The sequence below is a fragment of the Sapajus apella genome, unplaced genomic scaffold, assembly GCF_009761245.1.
Source record: "Sapajus apella isolate SASKATOON/1434 unplaced genomic scaffold, GSC_monkey_1.0 scaffold84, whole genome shotgun sequence".
In the NCBI taxonomy this organism is placed as follows: domain Eukaryota; kingdom Metazoa; phylum Chordata; class Mammalia; order Primates; family Cebidae; genus Sapajus; species Sapajus apella.
Genome location: NW_022437024.1, coordinates 704,756 through 729,625, shown reverse-complemented (window position 1 = coordinate 729,625; position 24,870 = coordinate 704,756). Strand labels below are relative to the sequence as shown.

At 38.6% G+C, this 24,870-nt stretch overlaps 1 protein-coding gene and 1 pseudogene across 1 annotated transcript in view; one reads left to right on the top strand and one right to left on the bottom strand.

Moving 5' to 3' along the window:
- Positions 1-24,870, top strand: part of LRP6 (LDL receptor related protein 6) — a 147,312-nt gene that overhangs the window by 15,908 nt on the left and 106,534 nt on the right. Inside the window, exon 2 of the mRNA XM_032253650.1 lies at positions 7,112-7,505. Within this exon, the coding sequence (XP_032109541.1) occupies positions 7,112-7,505 (394 nt within the window). The remainder of the gene's footprint in view (positions 1-7,111; positions 7,506-24,870) is intronic.
- On the bottom strand, positions 1,248-3,238 carry LOC116533764 (annotated as a pseudogene).

Here is a 24,870-nt window from a genome sequence, read left to right as displayed (position 1 = left end):
TAAAAGTTCAGCAAGAACGTATGCTTGTTTAATACTTACTGCCAATAACTCAGAAGACATAACTGTTTTTATTAAACCGACAATATTCAGCTAGTTTCACTTCCCAGAGATTTACCTAAACTCACATTAACGTAGATTCTAAAAATATTTGGGTTAGTTTCTATAAAAATACATTTGAAAGTATAAGGAGTTTAATTTTCTTAATTTCTGGAAATCCTAGGAATATTTAATTTATATAAGTACTTATTTATCTTCAAAGCAATTATAACAGAGCTCCTTTAAGGGATTTTATAATCTGATTGGTAATACCATTTGTAGATGGGAAAATATTATACTGACATATATGTATATATGTAGACAGACATAAATAGCTCATACCTCACTTTGAAAGTTTGAACTCATTGGTAGTTTATGGAAAAGAGATAGCTTTTGTCCTCCCTCACCTTTACATTTTTATCAGATTGTGATTTTTAGGAAATGGGGTAAATTGAGGTTACCTGCCCAATCAACATGAGGCTTGAAGTTTCTCACCAATATTTGTGAAGGAGACCTTTAAGATTTCCTTTGCTTTGATGTGTAACCTTATGGAGATAGTGGACTAAATTTCGAATGAGGGACTAAAGAGAGACTGAGTGTCCTTACATACTGGGTGTCTCCAAAGTTTGTTTGGGTGCCTAAGAGATCTGGCCTCTTTCCAGCTCGTGAGTCCCCAATGGAGAATGGGGAGCCTAAAGTTTGAGTGACTGTAGGGAGTTGAGGAAGGGAAAGGTGTGATGGGGTGGATAGATGGTTGAGGAGGTAGCATGTATTGAAGGGGGACATATCAAAGGATTCAAGGGAGCTGAAGGGAAGGTTTAAGTTGGTAAAAAAGGAAGAGTGGGGAATGATGGGAGGGGAGAGGCTTAGGTGAGCCAGCTTGGGGAGATCTCAAGTTTCTCAAGAGGACATTGAATTTCTAAATTGTCTTTAGTTAAATTTTGCTATTTTTGAAGATACCAAACTGAATTACTTCCATAATGGCAAAGCCTGTAGTCAGTAAGACTATAGCACAACTTATATATTTCAGATGGTCAAAAAATTTGTATCATTTACAGTATCTTAAGATAAATATCCTTTGACTGGGAGCCTTCTTTCCAGTACTTGAGGTCTACAAAATGTATCTAGAAAATTTACTACTGTGGAACATGAAGACTGCTTAAATTGAATTGGGGGGGGAAAAGGGGAAGGGCCTTTGGTTTTTCTTTCGACTAATTGCTGTAACACTGCCCTTCAGGCGGCTGAGGGAGTTTCATATTTTCTTTAGACACTATTAGGTGCTGAAACCCTTGCAGGACAACTTTTATGCTATGAATTCTGCCATTTTGCTAGCACTGGACGGCTCTTGGGTCCACCACTCCATTAGAACTATTAACTCCAGTCATATTAATTTTTGTTACAAATCTTGGAAAGGGGGATGCTTCTGGGTATTTAGGTCCACATTCTATTTTAAGGTTGTGTGTTCAGTTTTCATAAATTGTTCTTGGAGGCCCAGTTATCATCCCTGTCCATCTTGTAAGTGTCATGTCTTCATCATTGCCTAGACCTCAGCTAACTGTGCCATCTTTCTGGCCTTCGAGTTCTTCTAGCAGTGGCAAATTGCTAGGGACTTTTTCTCCCAGCCCGTGGTGGCTGCCACCTTGCTTCGCTGTTGCTTGTGAACTTAAATGTTCTATACTCTCATTTAGGAACAACAGAGAATCTGGGGATACCTATATATAGGAAGTGGAAGGTTTGAAACAAGACAAACAAGAATAATAGGTAGTATTGTTTGAGGAGAACGTTCTACATAGGTAGGGATATAGTCAACAACGTTGAATACTCTAGGGATGTCAAGAATAAGGACTGAGAAAAGGCCATTGGTTTGGTTATAAAGATTTAGAGGGCCGGGCGCGGTGGCTGAAGCCTGTAATCCCAGCACTTTGGGAGGCCGAGGCGGGTGGATCACGAGGTCAAGAGATCGAGACCGTCCTGGTCAACATGGTGAAACCCCGTCTCTACTAAAAATACAAAAAATTAGCTGGGCATGGTGGTGCGTGCCTGTAATCCCAGCTACTCAGGAGGCTGAGGCAGGAGAATTGCCTGAACCCAGGAGGCGGAGGTTGCGGTGAGCCGAGATCGCGCCATTGCACTCCAGCCTGGGTAACATGAGTGAAACCCCGACTCAAAAAAAAAAAAAAAGATTTAGAGAAAGCACTTGCAGTTGAGTGATGGGTAGGAAGATGAAAGAGCAATAGCTAACGAATGGTAGTATGAAATATATATGCCAGTGTTACAAGATTTTGCAGTTAGTAGAAACATAATTATTCTGTTGGTAGCAAGGTCAGGGTTATTAAAACAAAAGTTTTTGATAGCAAGGAACCTGGCATAAACCATTGAAAATAACAAGAAATACAGAACAATTGATAGAGCTAAGTTGTAGAGAGGAGGTAAGGAGTCTGAACCAAAAGTACTGCTTTAGCCTGAGAAAAGTCATTTTGTCATTTGAGACTGAGGACAAGATGAGGTATAAATTAAGATGTTGGGGATGTATGACATTCACCTTATTTCCTGCTTCACTGAGATTGTTTTGAGATGGTCTAAGAATGAAGGGTTCAGGGCATGGAAATTGGTCTTTTTGTTTTGTTTTTGTTTTTGAGATGGAGTTTTCCCTCTTGTGGCCCACACTGGAGTGCAATGGCGTGATCTTGGCTCACAGCAGCCTCTGCCTCCTGGGTTCAAGAGATTCTCCTGCCCCAGTCTCCTGACTAGCTGGGATTACAGGCATGCACCACCATGCCCAGCTAATTTTGTAATTTTAGTAGAGACAGGGTTTCTCCATGTTGGTTAGGCTGGTCCTGAACTCCCAACGTCAGGTGATCTGCCCGCCTCAGCCTCCCAAAGTGCTGGGATTACAGGTGTGAGCCACCATGCCTGGCTGGAAATTAGTCTTTAAAAGTAGAAAAAGTTTAGAAAGGCTGCTGGAGAAAATTTCCCAGGAGTTTAATAAAGGATAACAAAGATTCCTGAGCACTGTGAGTGTCCCCCTAAAGAGAAGCGATGGTAATTATTTGGGTTATCTGAGTACTAGGCAGTCAGAAAGTAAGCTCTCTGAAATGGAAGATACTGGTATGTTCCAGGGAGCAAGTGTGTGGATCCGGTGAATCCCTTTGGCAGATAAAAACGATGTTACAAATCAAATTATACCTACGGGATATCCCATTTAATATATTGCTGAACAGATACTGGTGACAATATAATAATAGAAAGTATTTAAGCATCGGAAGGGTCGGTTGGACAGGATGAACCCTGGGATTTCCTTTCAATAGTGTGGTTTATGTACAACAGATTTATGTACAGTCCTTTACAAATCCTCAATTGTAACTAGTACTGCTAACTTAAAGATTAATTTGCCTCCTTTGCTGGTTTTTGGGAGGCAGAGGAGACTCAGAATGCTTTCGAGGCCTCAAATGACTAGAAAGCGTCTTTGGATTTTGTAGACCAAAAATAGTACATGTAGAAGTGTTAAAGTTTAACTTGAAAGCCATGAAAGACATTTGGCTGCCACCTAATGTCATATAGCTTTGATACAGTTTTCCAAGGATAGTGCCATAAAGAGGGTGCCCAATAAATATTAGATTATTATCACTCTTGGATTTTAATTTTTAAGTGTTTTGTGGATATTCCTTAGCCTTATGTAGCGCTTAGCATTGTATCCTTCACTAGTAGGGACCTTTTTTTAATGATGTTTACATGTGGTCCATAGTATGAGAGACTCAGTATAGTGGGCTCTGTGGGGACTGATAAATCAATGTGATGTGTGAAGGTCTGAAATGAATTAAAAATGATAATTAGGGAAATTTATGAATTTGCTAATAGCTGCAGCAGATAGGCAGAATAAACAAAGACTGGTTAGTCACCTTTTAAAAAAGCTGTCTGCCAGCTGAGTACGCTGGCTCATGCCTGTAATCCCAGCACTTTGAGAGGCTGAGGCAGGTAGATGACCTGAGCTCAGGGTTTGTGATCAGCCTGGGCAACACGGTGAAACCTGTCTCTACTAAAATACAAAAAATTAGCCTGGGGTGGCAGCGGGCGCCTGTAATCCCAGCTACTCAGCAGGCTGAGGCAGGAGAATTGCTTGAACCCGGGAGGCGGAGGTTGCTGTGAGCCGAGATCATGCCACTGCACTCCAGTCTGGAAAACAAGCAAAATTCCCATCCTGGCCAACATGGTGAAACTCCGTCTCTACTAAAAATACAAAAATTAGCTGGGTGTTTGGCACGCGCCTGTAGTCCCAGCTACTTGGGTGGCTGAGGCGGAAGAATCGCTTGAACCTGGAAGGCGGAGGTTGTAGTCAACCGAGACTGCACCACTGTGCTCCAGCCTGGCGACAGAGCAAGACTCCGTCTCAAAAAAAAAAAAAAAAAGCAAAATTCAGTCTCAAAAGAAAAAAGCTATCTGCCAATTTTTTTTTGACCAAGAAGTTTGGATTTAAGCTTAGGGAAGTTTATGTGGTACCTGTAGATGAAAATAGTATACATTTGTAACTCTGTTTCACAATCTATAGTGTCAACATCACTTTTTCTTATATACTTTTTTGACATTGGAGTAATTTCTTGAAAAACGGGGAATGGTTACTTCTAAATGGTACTTGGGCTCGGCTTCAGATGACACAGTTTTAGACCTTTAGTAAGTAATTATAAAAGATCATGTAGATTATTGCATCATAACTCACTCTCTTTTTTTTTTTTTTTGAGACAGGGTCTCCCTCCGTCACCCAGGCTGGTGTGCAGTGGTGTGATCATAGCTCACTGTAGCCTTAAACTCCTGGGCTCAAGTGATCCTCCCATTTTAGTCTCCTGAGTACCTGGGACTACAGGCGTGCACCGTTATGCCTGGCTAATTTTTTTAAATTATTTTTTTTGTAGTGATGAGGTCTCCATGTGTTGCCTAGGCTGGTCTCCTGGCTCAAATAGTCCTCCTCCTCAGCCTCCCAAAGTGTTGGCATTACAGGCATGAGCCACCATGCCTGCCTTGGTCTTACTTTTGCTGCCTAATTTATGTTCGCATTCCGGCCTCTAGACGTGTGCCATCCACTACTACCGGTAGCCACACTTGTCTATTTAAATGGGAATGAATTAAGATTATATAAAATTGGGGGTGGAGTGGTGGCTTATGCCTGTAATCCCAGCACTTTGGGAGGCTGAGGTGGGCGGATCACCTGAGGCCAGGAGTTCAAGACCAGGCTGGCCAACATGGCAAAACCCCGCCTCTAGTAAAAATACAAAAAATAAGTAAGATGTGGTGGTAGCCACCTGTAATCCCAGCTACTCAGGAGGCTGAGGCAGGAGAATCACTTGAAGCCAGGAGGCGGAGGCTGCAGTGAGCCGAGATTGCACCATTGCACTCCAGCCTGGGCAACAAGAGCAAAACTCCATCTAAAAAAAAAAAAATTAAATAAAATTAAAAATTTATTAGTCACATTAGCCACATTTTAAGCACTCCTTAGCTACATGTGATTGGTGGTACTGTGTTATGCACAGAACTATCTCCATCATTACAGAAAGTTCTATGGGACAGTGGTACTCTAGATTTTTAATTGCTGCTTGATACTAGGAAAGTAAATGTCAGAAGCTTGGAATAGATACTTAATAAAAACAAAAAACATGGAATTTATACTATGCTACTCCCAACAGCCTCAACTTTCTCAAAGTTAAACATTATTTCTGTAAGATTGGCTTTATATTTAGTTTTGGGTCTTTTCCTTTTTTTTGTTTCTATTTTGAGATGGAGTCTTGTTTTGTCACCCAGGCTGGAGTGCAGTGGCTCAATATTGGCTCATTGCAACCTCTGCTCCCGGGTTCAAGTGATTCTCCTGCCTCAGCTTCCCGGGTAACTGGGACTACAGGCGTGCGCCACCACACCCAGCTAATTTTTGTATTTTTAGTAGAGATGGGGTTTCACCATATTGGCTAGTGTGGTCTTGAACTCCTGACCTAGTGATCTGCCTGCCTTGGCCTCCCAAAGTGCTGGGATTACAGGCGTGAGCCGCTGCGCCTGGCCTCGGGTCTTTTCAAAGGTAATTTAAATAGTAACATAGAACAGAATAAAGTAGTTTTACTAATAACTATTTCTGCCAGATTGTAATGGTTTTATTAAGGTATAATTGATACACAATAAATTTTGCTAATGTCAGGTGTAAAATTTAATAAGTTTTGACATGTATACACTTCTGGAACCATCATTATTATTGATAATATAGCTCATTACCCTCAAAAGCTTGCTCATGCCCCTTTTTAATCCTCCTCATTCTTTTACACCCTCTCTCCCTATCTTGAGACAACCATCGATCTGCTTTGTGTCATGATAGACTAGTTTGCCTGGTAAAAGTTTATATAGATGGGAGCCATGCAATATATACCTTTGTTTTGGGCTGGCTTCTTTCTCTCTGAATTATTTTGAGATTTACCCATTTTTTATGTACAAAGAGTTCATTACTTTCTTTGTATGGCAGTATCACAGTTTTTTATCCATTAGTCTGTTGATGACATTTGGGTGAATTCCAGTTTGGGTTATTACAAATAAATTGCTATGAGCATGTGCATACAAGTCCTTGTATTGACATATGTTTTTGTTTCTCTTGAGTAAATACCTAGATGTGGAATAGGCAATACCTAGTTATTGCCTTGGGTTATACAGTAGGTTGTATGTTTAACCTTTTAGGAAACTGCTGAATTGTTTTCCCAAGTGGTTGTACCATTTTTACATTCACCGTATTAGAGTATGAGTGTTCTGCTAGCTCCACATCCTTGCCAATTCTTGGTATAGCCAGACTTTAAAATTTTATCTGAGTTATTTTAACAAGAAAAGATTGTCCTGGTGGATATGGTTCCCCCTTTTGCTATGTTTTATTTTTTAAATGCTGGAAAAATAATATTTTGTGTGTGAAAGAATTTTAGATAGTTTCCTACTGATCTATTTACCCTTTTTTAGTTTTTGACAGTCTTTGCTCACTAATACTGATTTGAAACCCAGTTTGTAGGAACAAATACCTTTTCTTCCTTTTCACTTACATATTTTTCTTTTTTTGTTCTAGCGGCCCCTTTGTTGCTTTATGCAAACAGACGGGACTTGCGATTGGTTGATGCTACAAATGGCAAAGAGAATGCTACGATTGTAGTTGGAGGCTTGGAGGATGCAGCTGCGGTGGACTTTGTGTTTGGTCATGGCTTGATATACTGGAGTGATGTCAGCGAAGAAGCCATTAAACAAACAGAATTTAACAAAACTGAGAGTGTACAGCGTGTTGTTGTTTCTGGAATATTGTCCCCCGATGGGCTGGCATGTGATTGGCTTGGAGAAAAATTGTACTGGACAGATTCCGAAACTAATCGGATTGAAGTTTCTAATTTAGATGGATCTTTACGAAAAGTTTTATTTTGGCAAGAGTTGGATCAACCCAGAGCTATTGCCTTAGATCCTACAAGTGGGTAAGTTTTTGTACAGTGTACAAAGATCATCGTACCTTCTTTTGGTTTTTCTCCACTGGCATAAACTACCCTGACCCCTATGAGAAAATGGGAATTTTAGATTCTTTGGGCTTCTTTGTTGAGTAGACTTGAATGTAGAAAGTTATGTTGTGTTGTTATTATTTTTTGACAGGGTCTTGTTCTGTCACCCAGGCTGGAGTGCAGTGATGCAATCATAACTCACTGCATTGTCAAGCTGCCAGGCTGAAGCAATCCTCACATTTCAGCCTGTCAAGTAGCTGGGACTTCAGGTGTGTACCACCATGCCCGACTAACTAAAACAGTTTTTTTGTTAGTCGGGCATGGTGGTGCACCCCTGTAATTCCAGCTACTTGGGTGGCTGAGGCACGAAAATCACTTGAACCTGGGAGGCAGAGGCTGCAGTGGCTGAGATTGCACCATTGCAATCCAGCCTGGGGAACAGAATGAGACTTTGTCTCTGAAACATTTTTTTTTTTTGTAGAGATGTAATTTCAACATGTTGCCCAGGCTGGTCTTGAACTCCTGGGCTCAAACAATCAATCCTCCTGCCTTGGCCTCCCAAAGTGATGGGATTACAGAGTAAGCCACTGTGCACAGGGTGTTGTGTTCTTAGCATTTCTGTAAATTGTTTTGGGCTTCCAATTGCACTTATGGAATAGTCATATTTCTTGGGTTTTCTTCAGTATTTATTTTTTGTGATATCAGAAGATAATTTAAAGGGAGAGAAGAAATGAAAACAAGAGTAGTATTTGATAGCTCAAGATGAGATAGACTAATCTAGATCTTATAACTTACATACACAATGATATTGTGATACTAGTTTTTTTATGTTACACGCTGAAGTGTTATTTAATATGCCAGTATTGAATGAAAAATAAAAGTTATTAAATAACTCATGTCTAGATAGCTAAACATGTATTTGCAATAAAGGTTTATTTTCTAATGAGAAAGAAAATTTAAGGCTCTGAATAAATCTCATTACAAAGCGTGAGCTGTATCCCCGCATGGCTCATTATGCCTCATTTCTACTATTAGTATATACCGTTTTGTGATATTCCTTTTTTTTTTTTTTTTTTTGAGATGGAGTGTTGCTCGATTGCCCAGGCTAGAGTGCCCGCCTGCCCTCCCTCCTTTATTTCCTTCTTCTTTCTTTTCTTTTCTTTTCTTTCTTTTTCTCTCTCTTTCTTTTCTTTCTTTCTTTTCTTCCTTTTCTTTCTTTCTTCTTTCTTTTGACAGAGTCTTGCTCTGTTGCCCGGGCTAGAGTGCAGTGGCACGATCTTGGCTCACTGCAACCTCCGCCTCCCAGGTTCAAGCGATTCTCCTGCCTCAGCCTCCCTAGTAGCTGGGATTACAGGTGCCCACCACTGTGCCCAGCTAATTTTTGTATTTTTAATAGATACGGGGTTTTACTGTCTTGGCTAGGCTGGTCTTGAACTCCTGACCTTGTGACCCACCCACCTTGGCCTTTCAAAGTTCTGGGATTATAGGCGTGAGCCACCTGTGATACTTCTTTATTGAATAAACTGTCATGGCCATGTATAGATAACTATCTGAACATGAACCTGAAATGACTTACTAATATTTGGTTGAAATCAAAAGATAAATATCTTGTGGATAATTATTGTTTTCTTTAGCTTTCTATTGTATTAGAATGCTTTAAAACTCATTTATAGAAAGGAATGAATTCTTTTTATGTAATAAATGAGAACTTGGGAAGAATGAAAGAAAGGTTTATATGTGCTTCTTTATCTTGATATCAGGCCTGATTTGGTTACAGAGGTTGAATGGGATGCCATGTTGTAGAAAAATGAGAAGACTGATTTGACTGTAAAGAATAACGTGGGCAGTGGTATAGTGAAATTTTAGAGGGAGATGTTTGGAAATACAAATATGTATATTTTAGAGTGGAATTAAAAGGTGTTTGTTGAAGCAAGATGGTGCTCTTAAAGCACCAGGAGATATTGTAGTGGCTCTGATGGTAGGAAAAAGGATTGGGTGTCCTGAGGAGGAGGTCTCAGATGTAACTGTAGTGATTAAAGAAATTGGTTGCTGAGAACTTTTTAGATATTTTTGAGAAATAGAGTTTGTGCTTTGCTAACAGAGTTTGTAAGGCTCAGGGGTTGTTGAAACATTTCTGAGGTTACTGCTTTGTAGAACACATAGGATTTTGGTGCTTTTAGTGGTCATTAGGGAAGAAGGCTTTGGTGAAAAGATAAAGTTCTTTTTTCCCCTCTTTGTCTTCTAGACAAGTTCAATCTTACAAGGGTGATGATTGAAACTTAATCAGGTATCTATTAAACGGTTATTATGTTCAGAGTTCTGCATTTTGTACTCTGGTTGGAGAGAGAGGGGGTTTGGTTTATCTTTAAGGATTTACTCTTTAAGAACAGAAAACTTTGGAGAGACAACTTTTTCTTCTTCAAAGCATGTTTATTTGCATTATGTCACATGTATGTGAAGAGAGGAAGAATGTTAAAAGGGCCACAAGAGCTCTTATGAGCTTCATTACCAAATTTTGGAATCACATCTTGATCATTTCTATAAGAGATTAATGATTATATGATACTACATTATTAAAGGGAACTGAATGTGTGTATATAGTTCCTCTTGACTCTTCAGGATCTAACAGTTTTGTGAGTGAATTAATCATTTTCATTTTGTTCTCCGAATCTAATGAGCTTTACTTCTGGGTAGCAGATCTAATAAGTATCTTCTGAAGTAATTTTGCCATTCAATTAAAATATACTTTAGAGTTTCTGTGGCTTTAATTTATCCTTATTACTTCTCAATATTGAATGTGAGAATTCACCAAAGACTTAGCTGATAAAAAAGATTATTGGAAGAATCAGCAGTACTGTACCTTGAAGGTAGAAAGTAGTGTTATTTAGCTTCTGAAGGTGGTTCAGTAAAGAATAACTCTTTTTTTCTGTGGACTAAAGGCTTGGTCAAACACCCAGTGAAATGTTTTTTATTGTTTTTGATGTGTGTGGTTAATGTGGGAGGCAGAAGGAGGGGAGAGCAGGAGAGAGTGAGTGAGTAAATTCAACTCCCTCCCCCACCCTTAACAGTCCTTCTCTCAAAATTTCTTTTAATTTTTGAGAAGTCATTTGGTGTCATGGCTATTGTAAAACACTGCAACGGAAACAAATAGAATCTGGTCAAATGGTATATATATATTTGATATATGTACATATGATCAAGTATATTTAAAATTATATTTTAAACCCCAACACTGAAAAATACATTCATCAGATAATCTTTCAGAGTTAATGATCTTAGATTTTTACCTTGGATTGTGGTTTTAAGTTGAAAAGTAATTATAGGTAGAGTACATCATTTGTCAAACAGAAGAGATGATTTCCAGATTTGTTTTTTGGGGGAAATATGAAGTTTGAGTTCCAGACAAAGTACATGAAAACAGTGATGAGGAAACATGTAGACTTTTCAGAGTTCCAGGATCCTGGATTATGAGGTTCACAAGAGCTGACTGAGCTTTCTCACAGCAACTTACGTAAAAGGAAAGCTATTGAATGACTGGTATTGTTTGAGCCCTGGGAACTAGTGCAGACATCTGTGTGCTTTTGGATGTATGGACTTCTTTGTGTAATCAATCCATTTAGCCTAGACTGAAGGAAGATTTTTATTCCTCTCTCTAAATTTGGCCTCTATTATATTAGCCTGAGATTTTTTTTTCTTATGATAATGACTAGCAGTGTACAATTCAGACTAAGAAATGGAAAGATATATGTATGAAATTGTTACAGAAATGAGCAACCATGGTTAAAGTAAACAGTAATTTTATGTTATAGTGAGTAGAGGTGATTCCTATGTGGCTGCTTCTTATGCTGGAGCCCCTACATCTGATTCCACAGTTACCATGCTAAGCAACTGTACTAATCTTGGGGATGTTGAGGACCTGCCTCAGATTTAAGGGTGTTTTTTCTGTTCACTTAGGATCCTTTCATATTCCAAATCATTTTAGATATTTTTTAAAAAGTTAAACTTTAGTGATCCAATTTGAAGTGAATCTATACTAAACAGCTTTGAATGATATTTATATTTTAAAAACATGTATTTTTATTATTTATTTATTTTTGAGTTGGAGTCTCACTCTGTGACCCAGGCTGGAGTACAGTGGCATGGTCTTGACTTACTGCAACCCCCGCCTCCTGGGTTCAAACGATTCTCCTGCCTCAGCCTCTGGAGTGTAAATAGGACTACAGGCACCCACCACCACCCCGGCTAATTTTTGTAGTTTTAGTAGAGACGTAGAGTTTCACCACGTTGGCCAGGATGGTCTGGTTCTCTTGACCTTGTGATCCGCCAGCCTCAGCCTCCCAAAGTGCTGGGACTACAGGTGTGAGCCACCGCCCCGGCCCAACTTTGAAGTTTTAAAGTTAAAGGAAAATAATATTTTCTCTTACAGTCTTACTAGCTTTTCTTTTTAGAAGAGAGCATTTTCTAAGCAAATACAAATTTTAGCATGGTCTCCTATGAATTCCAAATGAGTATGGCTTTGATTACAAATGTTTATTTAAAACATAATTAAGATTTTTAGTTCTTAGTTTTTTTCAGCAAAGTTATCAAGATCATGTTTTATAAAAAATACATTAACTGGAGCTTCTTTTATGTTATACCTAGCTCTATTGTTTACCAGCAAGTTACTTCATTGTCTTGGATGTCAGTTTTCTCATCTCTAAAATCATGGGTTTCTTTCAGTTTTGACATTATTTTAAGTTTAAAAACTGAAATATAGGCCAGGCCTGGTGGCTCACGCCTGTAATCCCAGCACTTTGGGAGGCTGAGGCGGGTGGATCATGAGGTCAGGAGATTGAGACCATCCTGGTTAACATGGTGAAACCTTGTTTCTACCAAAAATACAAAAAAAAAAAAAAAAAAATTAGCTGGGTATGGTGGCGGGCACCTGTAATCCCAGTTACTTGGGAGACAGGCTTGAACCCGGGAGGTGGAAGTTGCAGTGATCAGAGATTGCGCCACTACACTCCAGCCTGGATGACTGAGCAAGTCTCCATCTCAAAACAAACAAACAAAAACTGAGATGTTAGCTGGGTGGGGTGGCTCATGCCTGTAATCCCAGCCCTTTAGGAGGCCAAGGTGGGTGGATCACTTGAGTTCAGGAGTTTGAGATCAGTTTGAGCAACATGGTGAAACCCCGTCTCTACAAAAAATTAGCCAGGCATGGTGGCACACGTCTGTGGTCCTGAGCTACTCAGGAGGCTGAGATGGGAGGATCACTTGAGCCCAGGAGGTGGAATTTGCTGTGAGCTGAGACTGAGCCACTGCACTCCAGCCTGGGTGATGGAGTAAGACCCCATTTTGAAAAAAGAAAAAAGGTGAGATATTTAAAGAAGGAACTCTGAATAACTATTTAAAATTTTTTATTTTACAGAACTCTGACTAGCTATTTAAAATTTTTTATTTTACAGTTGCACATTCGAGTCAGTGATTTAAGTGTGTTACACTTAGAATTGTATTTTTGTAGAACAGATTCTTAAAATTTTGTTTTTATTGCCTTGCATATGCCATCACTCTCAGTCTCCTGTTTTAGAGCTATTCCACAGTTGAAACGTTTTTTTCCAGTTCAACTTTATGTAAATGGAAAAATGCTTTGAGATGTAAAAGGATTCTTTTTTATTCCGAGATGGAGTTAACTCTTGTCGCTCAGGCTGGAGTGCAATGGTGCAGCCTTGGCTCACTGAAACCTCCGCCTCCCTGGTTCAAGCAATTCTCCTGCCTCAGCCTCCCAAGTAGCTGGGATTACAGGCACCTGCCACTATGGCTGGCTAATTTTTGGAGAAACTGGGCTTCACTATGTTGGCCAGGCTGGTCTTGAAATCCTGACCTCAGGTGATCCACTGCTTTGGCCTCCCAAAGTGTTAGGATTACAGGCATGAGCCGCTGCACCCAGCCATAAAAGGATTCTTTTTTTATGGAGAGTGGGAAATGTAGTGTTACTTTTAGGCAGATTATATAGATTCAAATAAATTTGGAGGTGGGGTTTTTTGAGATCATTATCTAAAAATTAAGTGGTGTGTTAGAAAAACCACTAATCTGGTCAGGAGCTCTGGATTATAGGTTTAGCTTGAATTGGCATATGAATCAAGGCCTTGGAAATGACAAAACAGCAAACTCGTGTGTGTGTGTGTGTGTGTGTGTGTGTGTGTGTGTGTGTGTGTGTTCCTGTATTCTCAAACGTTAATGTAGGGCTTTTTTCTTAAAAATATCTTAACTCCTGCCGGGCGTGGTGGCTCAAGCCTGTAATCCCAGCACTTTGGGAGGCCGAGGCAGGTGGATCACGAGGTCAAGAGATCGAGACCATCCTGGTCAACATGGTGAAACCCCGTCTCTACTAAAAATACAAAACATTAGCTGGGCATGGTGGTGCGTGCCTGTAATCTCAGCTACTCAGGAGGTTGAGGCAGGAGAATTGCTTGAACCCAGGAGGCGGAGGTTGCGGTGAGCCGAGATCATGCCATTGCACTCCAGCCTGGGTAACAAGAGTGAAACTCCATCTCAAAAAAAAAAAAAAAAAAAAAATCTTATCCAGTTTTAGTTTTTTCTTATCAAGTGATATCCATCACCATGTCTCAAATTAAGTTTTAATTATATTGTCTACTTTTTCATGCTCCATATCTCCAAGCCCACATTTATTGAAGGAATTTTGAAGGGGAGTATTTATAGTATAACCGAATGCCTTTACATAACACAGTATTTTAATAGCTTTGCTTTTTAATAAAAGCTTTCTTTGCATGTAGCATTGAGCTTTTCATTCATCCTTAGCAGAAGATTGAAACTTGGTGATTATAAAGAATAGAATACCTTCCTCTGAGTGGCTGGAAATTGGGGGTGGGCGGGTGGTGGGAAGAATAGGGTAACTTTATGAGTATAGGCTGCCTGCATTTGGGGATTTTTCTTCCAGGGTTGATCACTCTTCAGAAATTGCAATGAATCTTTAAGATTTTGTGGAAGGTGGGGTTTGTCAGCTAATTTGTGAACTAGGAATAAAATGTGATTGTTTTTATTTTGTAACAATTGATATTGATACTATATTCCTTTTAGAAATTTTCTCTTAAACTTACTGGTTTTTATACTGTTTTGGTTGTCCTACCACTTGGACCACGCCTTTCCTTCCTCCATTAGCTCTTTAAAAATGGAATGGTTTAACAGTGCATTATTTTTTTTTTTCTTTTTCTGAGGTCATACCCGTTTCTAATTGGCTTTTGTATAGAAGCAGATAGCCAATTATTTAAAATCTAAAGCTCCAGACTGGACCTTCCTTTAAAGTACTGGTCCTCTGTATGAGTGATCTTGCTCTGAACTGTAAACAACTTATAGTTTTGAAAGATGTTCTGTTAAATTGGGAAGGTCTGTTTTCCAGCCCTTGAATCCTAGAACAGGAAAGGAATCTTAAGGATCTTCCAGCTAAATGCCTTCCTTCGCTTCTTTGGTTGAAGAAACCAAGGTCTTTGACCTCAAAATAAAATCAGAGGGAGCTATATTCCTAGTTGAGATTCTTGAATTCCATGTTTGGTGCTTTTTTCTTCTTTGTGGAAGGTGTCTTATGAAACCTTTTTTTGTTGTTGTTGTTTTGTTTTGTTTTTCTGCAAGTTGAATTACTTTAAAAATTCAACATGGTAGCTTTGTTTAAAGGCCTTTAAAATAAGTTTTGTTTTTAGGTTTATTCACTCTACCAATTTCTTATTTTGCCATTGCTGTTTGCATCCCAGTTAATCCGTTTGAATTCAGCTTCCTTTTGTTTGAAGTATGCCCTTCAATGTTTCTTTCAATGAGGGCTTGTTAATATTAACTCTTGGTCTTTGTCTAAAAATGTATTTATTTTGCCCTCATACTTGAAATAATTACTTGAGTATAGAATTCTGTGTGATTAGTTATTTTCACTCAGACCTTTGAGGGTGTATGACTTTAATTGTTGGTACGATCGAGTCTGTGTTGCTTTGTAATTTATCTTTTATCTTTTTAGTATTTTTCTGGTTCTGGCTTTTAAAAGCTTCTCTTGATTTTTGATATTTTGCAGCTTTGTCTACCCTATGTCTGGATTTGGATATATTTTTATTTATCTTGCTTAGGATTCATATTTCTAGAATCTAAGCATTTTTGTTGTTAATTCTAGAGAATTCTTACCCATTTTTCTTCTTAATTTTCTTCCATTCTCTTTAGTCTCCTTTGGAACTCTTGTTTGATATGTGCTCCTTTCTAATTTCCTGTTCCTTTCCTCTTAATTTTGCTTATCTTCTGTCTCGTTATTTCTCTGAGTCACTTTCTGGTGTTTTTTTTTTTGTACCTGCCATCTGGATAACAAAATTCTTTCTTCAGCTGTGCCTAATTTTGCAGTTTAATGTGTTAATTGAGGTTTTAATATCAATGACTATATTTTATTTTTTTAGAAGTTCCTTGTGCCCCTAATTTAAAAAACTTACGAAGAAATTTCAGCTGCATAAAAGTAGAGAAAATAGTACATCAGTAATTTTAGATTTGGAAAAAAGTTGCAAAAATTGTACACAATTTTGGTATAACTTTCACCCAGCTTCCCTAAATACTGACATTTTATATAACCATACAACAGTTATCTAACCAGGAATTAATGTTGATAGAATACTGTTAACTAATCTGTAGACCATGTTTGAATTTCTCTGTTTTCCCCATTAGTCCTTTCTATGGTCCAAGATCCCATTTTGCATTTAGTTAGCTCCTTAGCCTTTTCTAATCTGAGATGTTTCTGTAGTCTTTCTGTGTTGTTCATAACCTGGACATTTTTGAAGATTGTTGGCCAGTCACTTGTAGAACATTCCTCAATTTGGATTTATTTGATGTTTCTCATGGTTTGATTAAAGTTACACATTTTTGACAAGAATACCACAGAAGTGATACTATGCCCTTCTCAGGGCATCCTATCAGCAGGCACGTTATGTGGATCCTGGGTGATGTTACTTGATCACTTGGTTATGGTTTTGTCTGCTAGGTTTTTTTCACTGTAGTTCCCCTTGCAATAAATATTTGAGGCTGCGCAATTATCCTGCTTCTCATCATACTTTTATCCACAAATTTTATCATTCCATGATGTTTTTGCCTGTAGTAATTATTACCGTGGTGTTTGCTGCTTGCCAAATAGTGATTTTTCTAGTTCCATTATTCTTTCTGTGCACATTACGAGTTAGACTTCCACCTTAACATAGAGCTGTTCTGTCTCTCTCACTTATTCAGTTATTTATATTAATGTGATATTGTGAAAATATATTTGGTCTCTGGTTCTTGGCACAGAACTCCTAAAACCCTTGTAATTTCCTGAGCAGTAGGGGTGCTAGGTGCATCTTTTGTTCTAATATTTGTTCTTTGACTCCAGTGCCTGACATGGTACTCCTAATCCCTTGGAATTTCCTGGGTGATAGGAGCATCTTTTGTTCTAATGAGGCAACTCGTGGTAGGCTTCTGGATGGGGGCTGGTCACCAGAAAGACCAAGCCATGATTAGAAGCTTGGAACTTTCAGCTCCACTTCACATCCTTTGAGAAGGGGAGAGGGGCTGGAGATAGAGCTAATAATCAGCCATGCCTATATAAGAAGTCTCTGTAAAATTCCCTGAACTATGGAGCTTTGGAGAGCTTCTGGGTTGGTGAACACATCCATTCTCATATTTCACTAGGATGGACTCTCCTGTACTCGTGACCCTTCAAGATCTCTCCCTATATATCTTTTCCATCTGGTTGTTCATCTGTATCCTTTGTAATATTCTTTATAATAAACTGATGAATATAAATAAAGCATTTCCTTGAGTTCTTGAGCTACTTTAGCAAATAATTGAACCTGAGGAGGTGATTGCGGGGCCAGTCAGAAACACAGGTGCTTGCAGCTGGGGGGCCAGTCTTTTAGGACTGAGCCCGTTACTGGGACCTGATGTCTTCACATAGATAGTGTCAGAATTGAACTGGCTTTTGTAGGGCACCCAGCTGGTGTTGTTGGATTGCTTGGCATGGGGAATCACCCTGCCCCGCATCTGGTGTCAGAAGGGTTCTGTTATGTTGACTCTGAGAGAAGGAAAAGTGTTTTTCTGATACAATTAGTATGGATTCATGGTCATTTAATTTTATCCTGTAGGTTATAATCCAATACTGTCATTATTTTCTTGCTCCGATTATTGCAGATTTCACCACTGGGAGTTCCCTCAGATTGGTTCCTGAGTCATTTTTAAAGGCCCTCATTGTTTTTTAAGCACTTTCTTACTTTCTGACAGCTCAAGATAGTCCAGGCACCTTGTGTCCTTTTTCTGTTCCACTCCTTGAATCAACTGTTTGTCCAAGGAGTTCTGGCTCCTTTTGTTAGAGAATGGTATTTAGAAATGAAGATGTGAAAGGTGTGCTCTTTGCTACTGGATTTTCTTTTCTTTTTGTTTCGAGATGGAGTTTCACTCTTTGCTACTAGATTTTCTTTTCTTTTTGTTTTGAGACAGAGTTTCACTCTTGTTGCTCAGGCTGGAATGCAATGGTGCAACCTCAGCTCATCACAACCTGCGCCTCCCAAGGATTCTCCTGTCTCAGCCTCCTGAGTAGCTGGAATTACAGCATGCGCTACCACGCCTGGCTAATATTGTATTTTTAGTAGAGATGGGGTTTTTCCATGTTGGTCAGGCTGATCTCATACTCTCAACCTCAGGTGATCCGCCTGCCTCAGCCTCTCAAAATAATAGGATTACAGGTGTGAGCCACGTTCCTGGCTGGATTTTCTTTTATTGCATCTCTCTCTCAGTGGACAGAGTTTGGAAATATATGATGTATGTATACACACATACCCCTAGCTCTGTCTTTTCTATATGGGTCTATATGAAAAAAACAAAATAACAAAATTTTTACAATTCCAATCTGCTATCACAAAATTAACATTGTAGCCTTCTCCCTTTTCTTACCTGGGATATTTACTTCTATTCTGTGATGGTGAGAAACTTGGCTCTCATTATTCATGGTATATTTTCTTATTTGCTCAATCTTAGTATACACATTAAGGGAGTTTTAAAATCACTATCCTATACCACCATTGTGAGAAACGAATTTACTTTGGTGTTACGTGCAACAATTGACATGTTCCCGAATTAAAAATAATACAAAAATTTATTCTCAGAAAAATGTTCTTCCCCATCCCTTCTATCCTAGTTTCATTCCCCACCCCCTTTGTTCCAGTCTTTCCCCACCCCTCTCTATAGGTATCTTAGTCCTAATAATTTCTGCTTTTTCTTGTGAATTTCTTTATGTACAAGGATGGAGTGCAGTGGCGCTCTCTCGGCTCACTGCAACCTCCATCTCCCAGGTTCAAGTGATTCTCCCTCCTCAGCCTCCCAAGTAGCTGGGACTACAGGCGCTGACTACCACGCTCAGCTAACTTTTTGTATTTTTGGTAGAGACGGGGTTTCACTATGTTGGCCATAATGATCTCGATCTCCAGACCTCGTGATCCACTCACCTCGGCCTCCCAAAGTGCTGGGATTACAGTTGTGAGCCACCTCGCTTGGCCCATTTTTCTCTTATTATACCTCCATTCTCTCAGAATGTGAATGTGTATATTCTTACTATCTTCTTACGTGGAAGAGTAACATACTGTAGATGCTCCTTTGCACGTTCTTTTTAAACTGTATTTTTTTTTTTTTTTGAGACAGACTCTCACTCTGTTGCCAAGGATGAAGTATAGTGGCGCGATCTCGGCTCACTGTAACCTCCGCCTTCTGGGTTCAAGTGATTCTTCTGCCTCAGCCTCCCAAGTAGCTGGGACTACAGGCGTGTGCCCCCATGCCTGGTTAATTTTTGTATTTTTAGTAGAGACAGGGTTTCATCATATTGTCCAAGCTGCTCTTGAACTGCTGACCTCGTGATCTACCTGCCCCAGCCTCCCAAAGTGCTGGGATTACAGGCGTGATCCACTGCACCTGGCCAAAATTAAACAACATTTTGAATGTCATTCCATATCATTTAATAGAGATCTTCCTCATTCTATTTTGCCAGTGCATAGTATTCCATTGTGTGAACGTACCATAGTTTATTCAACCACTCTTTATATGTAGGCTTTAGGCTTTTTTTTTTTTAAGCTGAGATATTTTAAAGCAGATTCACACATTGACATCTCATAAATACCTTATTTTGCATCTCTAAAAAATACTTTTTTTCTAGAATCATAATGCCATTGTCTTTTACACATTTCACAATGAACAATTCTTTAACGTTATAAATTAGTCTGTTCATATTCAGATATCTATAGTAGTCTCAGAAATGTTGCTTTATAGTTGGTTTATTTGAAATCAGGATCCAAACAAGTTTTACAGGGTTTACAAGTTGCATGTGGTTTTTCTAGAGCAGTTCAGTTGCTCTTCCCCCTTTCCCTTTTTATCTCTACTCTGTTGACTTAATTGAAAAGACTGGGTCAGCTGTCCTATAGAATGTCCCGGATTTTTTATTTTCTAACAAATTATTGTGGTATTTGATTTATTTTATCCTCCTGTATTTCTTGGAAAATTAAATTAGATTTGAAGGCTTGATTAGAGACAGATTTAACGTTTTGGCATGAATGCCTCATAGGTAATACTGAGTACTTTGTATTCATCACATCAGAAGTTGGCCTGTATTGTAGTGATGCTAAGATTTTTCAGTAGGTTCAGATGGTCAAGTTTTCGGAGCAGTTGAGATGTTAGGTGCATCTTTTATTCTAATATTTGGTCTTTGACTCTAGTGCCTGAAAGTTAATATCTTTATTTGTAAGTTGATCTCTTTCCTCTTGTGTCCTTCAAGTTATTTGTGGGACGATCCTTTTGTACTTTGCCAAATACCTAGGTCCTTACTAACCACTCATCTATTGATTATTTTAGCATGCACTGAGGATTGTTTCTTGTATTTTCTTAATAGGGATGACTGTTTGATGATGTCTTTTCTTGTGTCAGGTATTTTATTTCATCTTTTATGTGTTTTAATCATTTAAATATTTGTAATCTCTATCACATTGTTCAATTTTCTGAAGTTCTTAGAAATCTTCTGTATTTTTTTTTTTTTTTAACAACTGTTGGATTCTTGCTTGAGGTTAAATGTTTCCTCAAGTGTTTTATAGTTTTGGATTGTGAGCTGATCTTTAGAGAGGCTGTCCTTGAGAATTCTGAGTGACTTCATTGGGGGCATATTCCTCCAGAGAGATTTTGGGTTGCTTTTGCCAAGTTCCCTGGAGGTGTTTCCAGTGACCACTTAACTTTTTAAAAGTATGATTTATATACAGTAAATTACACATATCTCAAGTGTGAAGTTTGAGTTTGTTTTGTTTTGTTTTGAGGCAAGGTCTCACTCTGTCAGTGATGCAGTCGCAGCTCATTGCAACCCTTGCCTCCCGGGCTCAAGAAATCCTCCCATCCCAGCCTCCCAAGTAGCTAGGACTACAGGTGTGTGCCACCATGTCTGGCTAATTTTTGTATCTTTTGTGGAGATGGGGTTTCGCCATGTTGCCCAGGCTGGACTTGAATTCCTGGGCTCAAGTGATCTGCCCACTTCAGCCTCCCAAAGTGTTGGGATTACAGGCATGAGCCACTGTGCCACTCAGCCTGAGTATTGTTTTTGACACACAAAATAAAAAACAAAAACACTGTTTCCTGGTCTGATCTCAAAACCTCTGGGACTATAGACTATGTAGTCTACACTGTTCCCGTTTAGTTTGAGTTTTGGTAAATGAGTTATCAAATGATATCATTGCCTTATTCAAGCAGAAGCCATTTTTTATATTTAATTTTTGGAGTTGGAAGTTTCTGTGCTATGTGGATAGAATGAATCAAACTCTAAACCTATGGACAGTCTTATGATTATGAAGTCTCTGGTGATCTTTCCTACCTTTTCAGAGACTAGGACAAGACAAAAAAGCTTCCTTGCCTTCTTTTGCCAGTGGGCAGATCGTTGTACTCCATTGTTGTTTGAGAGTCCATGCTTTGTGCAGGAATCTTACTTCTAACATTGTTTCTTGTGTGCCAGGATCTTTCCTGATTTGCCATTGGAACAGAAGTTCCTCAGTTTCTGAGATCAGAAAATCCAGCGTCGTCGTCACTCAGGATGGAGTGCAGTGGTGCGATCTTGGCTTATTGCAACCTCTGCCGCCTCCGTTCAAGCGATTCTCTTGCGTCAGCCTTCTGAGTAGCTGGGACTATAGGTGCCTGCCACCACGCCTGGCTAATTTTTGTATTTTTAGTAGAGACGGGGTTTCACCATATTGGCCAGGCTTGTCTCGACCTCCTCAACTTGTGATCCACCAGCCTCAGCCTCCCAAATTGCTGGGATTACAGGTGTGAGCCACCACGTGCAGCCATGTTCTCTTTTTTACTTTCTTGTTCATTTTTGGTCTCAGAAGATTTCTCCTGCTTTCTTGATATGTTAAGTTCGACATTTAAAGGGATCTTATTTTATTTTGTGTATATGTACAAATGAAATAAAAAGATTAACCAGTAGTTCTAGATGTTTTGTAAAAGAAGTATTTTCTGATTATCTTTTTACCAAATTACCAGAATAGAAATTCTAACTTCTGTGTTTTAAAATATTGCCTATTCTTACATGTACCATGTGCATGATAGTTCAGAATTATTCATACTTACTAATATGTATGTTAATGACTTATTTTAATTATGGGTAGGATTATACAAGTAACTTCAAGGACCATGACATGATTTATGATCTAGTATAGATCTGGGTCACTTAGTTTTTATGGCTCAAGTCTAAATGTCTTAATTAGTCATCTTTGTATGTGATTACATCTTGTAAAGGGTGAAATTTTATCCCTTTAGATTTATTGAAACTAAACATTTCTGAATATGTTCATTATGGCAAACTGGATTCAGATTGAGTATACATACCTTTAGGTGCTTGTGGATATTTTGAAAGATTTGTTGTTTTATTCTTACCTAATCAAAGAAATTAAATGCTTTGGATTGTGATAAAAATGTATTGACTATATTTGTATAAAATGGTTTGTATGTCTAGCCTGATTATCAGTTTGAGATATTTTTATTTTCCTGGCGTAAGAAATTTTGACATCTTGAAAACTTAATATATGTTTACTTGTTTTTCTTCCCTCCCAGTTAAAATGAAGCCCATCTTCTACCTTTCACTCCATTTAAAAATTATTTGCCAGAAAGCATTACAAATGAATATCAGACCAGTGACAGCAATAAAATTACATTTTTGTGTACACTAATGAACAGCATATAACAGCCTGGTCCTGGTTTTCATGATTTTTTTTGATGAATAGCAGATGTGTATACTATTGCAAAGTGGAGCTGTAACCACATATATTTATTTAATTATTCAGTATCAAGTACATATGTTCATTCTCTCTTAATTCAAAGCCAAAACAAAGCCCATTGAGGCCAAAATAAATTAGAGGCCAAATAGATTACATAACCAGAGTTAGTAAAGATTATTGCTGAAGTGAGATTTCTTCTATGTAAGCCTATAGCCTAGCTTTTGAAAAGCCAAGGGAGATATTTATCACAAGCTTTGTTTCCCAAAGGATACTAAAGTTGGCTTTAAAATATGTTGCTGATAAAAGCCTTTGTAGAATGTATTACACAACTAGTTGAATTAAGCAACTTTATTGTTAAGTTCTTTTATGTATCGGTAGGTTTCTAAGATAGATTAAATACAAAAATAAAATAAACCTCCTTAATATGTGGACACCAATTATTTATTTTTTTAAAAGAGTCTAAAATGAAGTAGTCAAGGAGTTTACCTCACAGTTTAATTTAAATAGCTGAATTAAGAGAGAGATTTTCAAGTCTTAATGTGAGATTTTTTTTTTTTTTTTTGAGAGTGAGGGTTGCTCAGGCTGGAGTGCAGTGCGATCTCGGCTCACTGCAACCTCTGACTCCTGGGTTCAAGTGATTCTCCTGCTTCAGCCTCCTGAGCAGCTGGGATTACAGGTATCTGGCACCATGCCCAGCTAATTGGTGTCTATCCAATTGTGGGGGCAGTGGTTTGCCCTGTGACCTTACTTCTCTGATGGACCTAAGAAGAGTTGTTGATATGCCTAGATAAATTCTAGGCATATGCAGAGGTTCTTGATTTTTTGAGACAAAGTTTCGCTCTTGTTGCCCAGGCTGGAGTACAATGATGTGGTCTGGGCTCACTGTAACCTCTGCCTCCCGGGTTCAAGTGATTCTCCTGCCTCAGCCTCCTAAGTAGCTGGGATTACTGGCATGCTGTGCCACCACGCCTGTCTAATTTTGTATTTTTAGTAGAGATGGGATTTCTCCTTGCTGGTCAGGCTGGTCTTGAACTTCTGAACTCAGGTGATCCACCCGCCTTGGCCTCCCAAAGTGCTGGGATTACCAGGCGTCACCTATTGCGCCTGGACATTCAGAGGTTTTTGGATTCAGGAAGGCATCCAGCAAATAGAAGCCTATATGCTCTTACCTTATTTATATCCTTGGTCTTAGTCTAGTTCCCTGTGTGTTGGTTTTGAGCTGCTGATAACTGTTATTTATTATGAAAAACAATTTACCTACAGTAAGCTGATACTGTTCAGTGGACTAGACTGATTTTGTTAGAAATCCTTCTAGTGAGACTGAGCTGGGTAAGTGAATCCATATCATATCAGCTTATATATAGGAAGATTGAAGTGGATGTGAAAGCAGTATAATGAATTCATAACTGTTTTCAAGCTTTCATTAATTTATTTTTGATAGACACATAAGTGATACAGAATTTGGTTATAAAATAAGGATATGAAATCTGTTTTTTATATAAATAACTCTAACATTTTTCTTTTGAAGCATAATGAGCAGACAACTGTTAGTAATCTGAAAGTTAAGTTTTCTGAAATGAATCTCCTAGAGATTGTGAAAAAGAAAAAGATGGTATATGTATGCAGATAAGCCTGCAGGCATGTAGACTCTGCACTCTGTTTAGTAGAATTGAAGATGACTGTGGAAATACATGTTTGTTTGAAGAATAAGGGTAAAAGTTTGTAATATATGTAGAAGATGAGAAACATCATAAAAAAGCATACTACACAGTTGTCAAAACCCACAGCACTTTATAGCAGAAAGTGTGGACCTTAATGAATACAGATTTTAAAAGACCATCTTTTAGGAGACTGGGGGATTCCAGGATGAAATGCAGATTGAGATAGAATAATCTAATGATATTAGAAATGTATAAAACAACCTCATTGAAGTGGGTGATGGGGGAAAACTGTTGATCTAATTGACTTTGGAAATGTGTAGTTCCCGTAATACTAAAGGCAGAAAGTACTGCACATGTTCTCTACTTGCAGTGTACATTAGTTGATAATATTGCTTCATATAA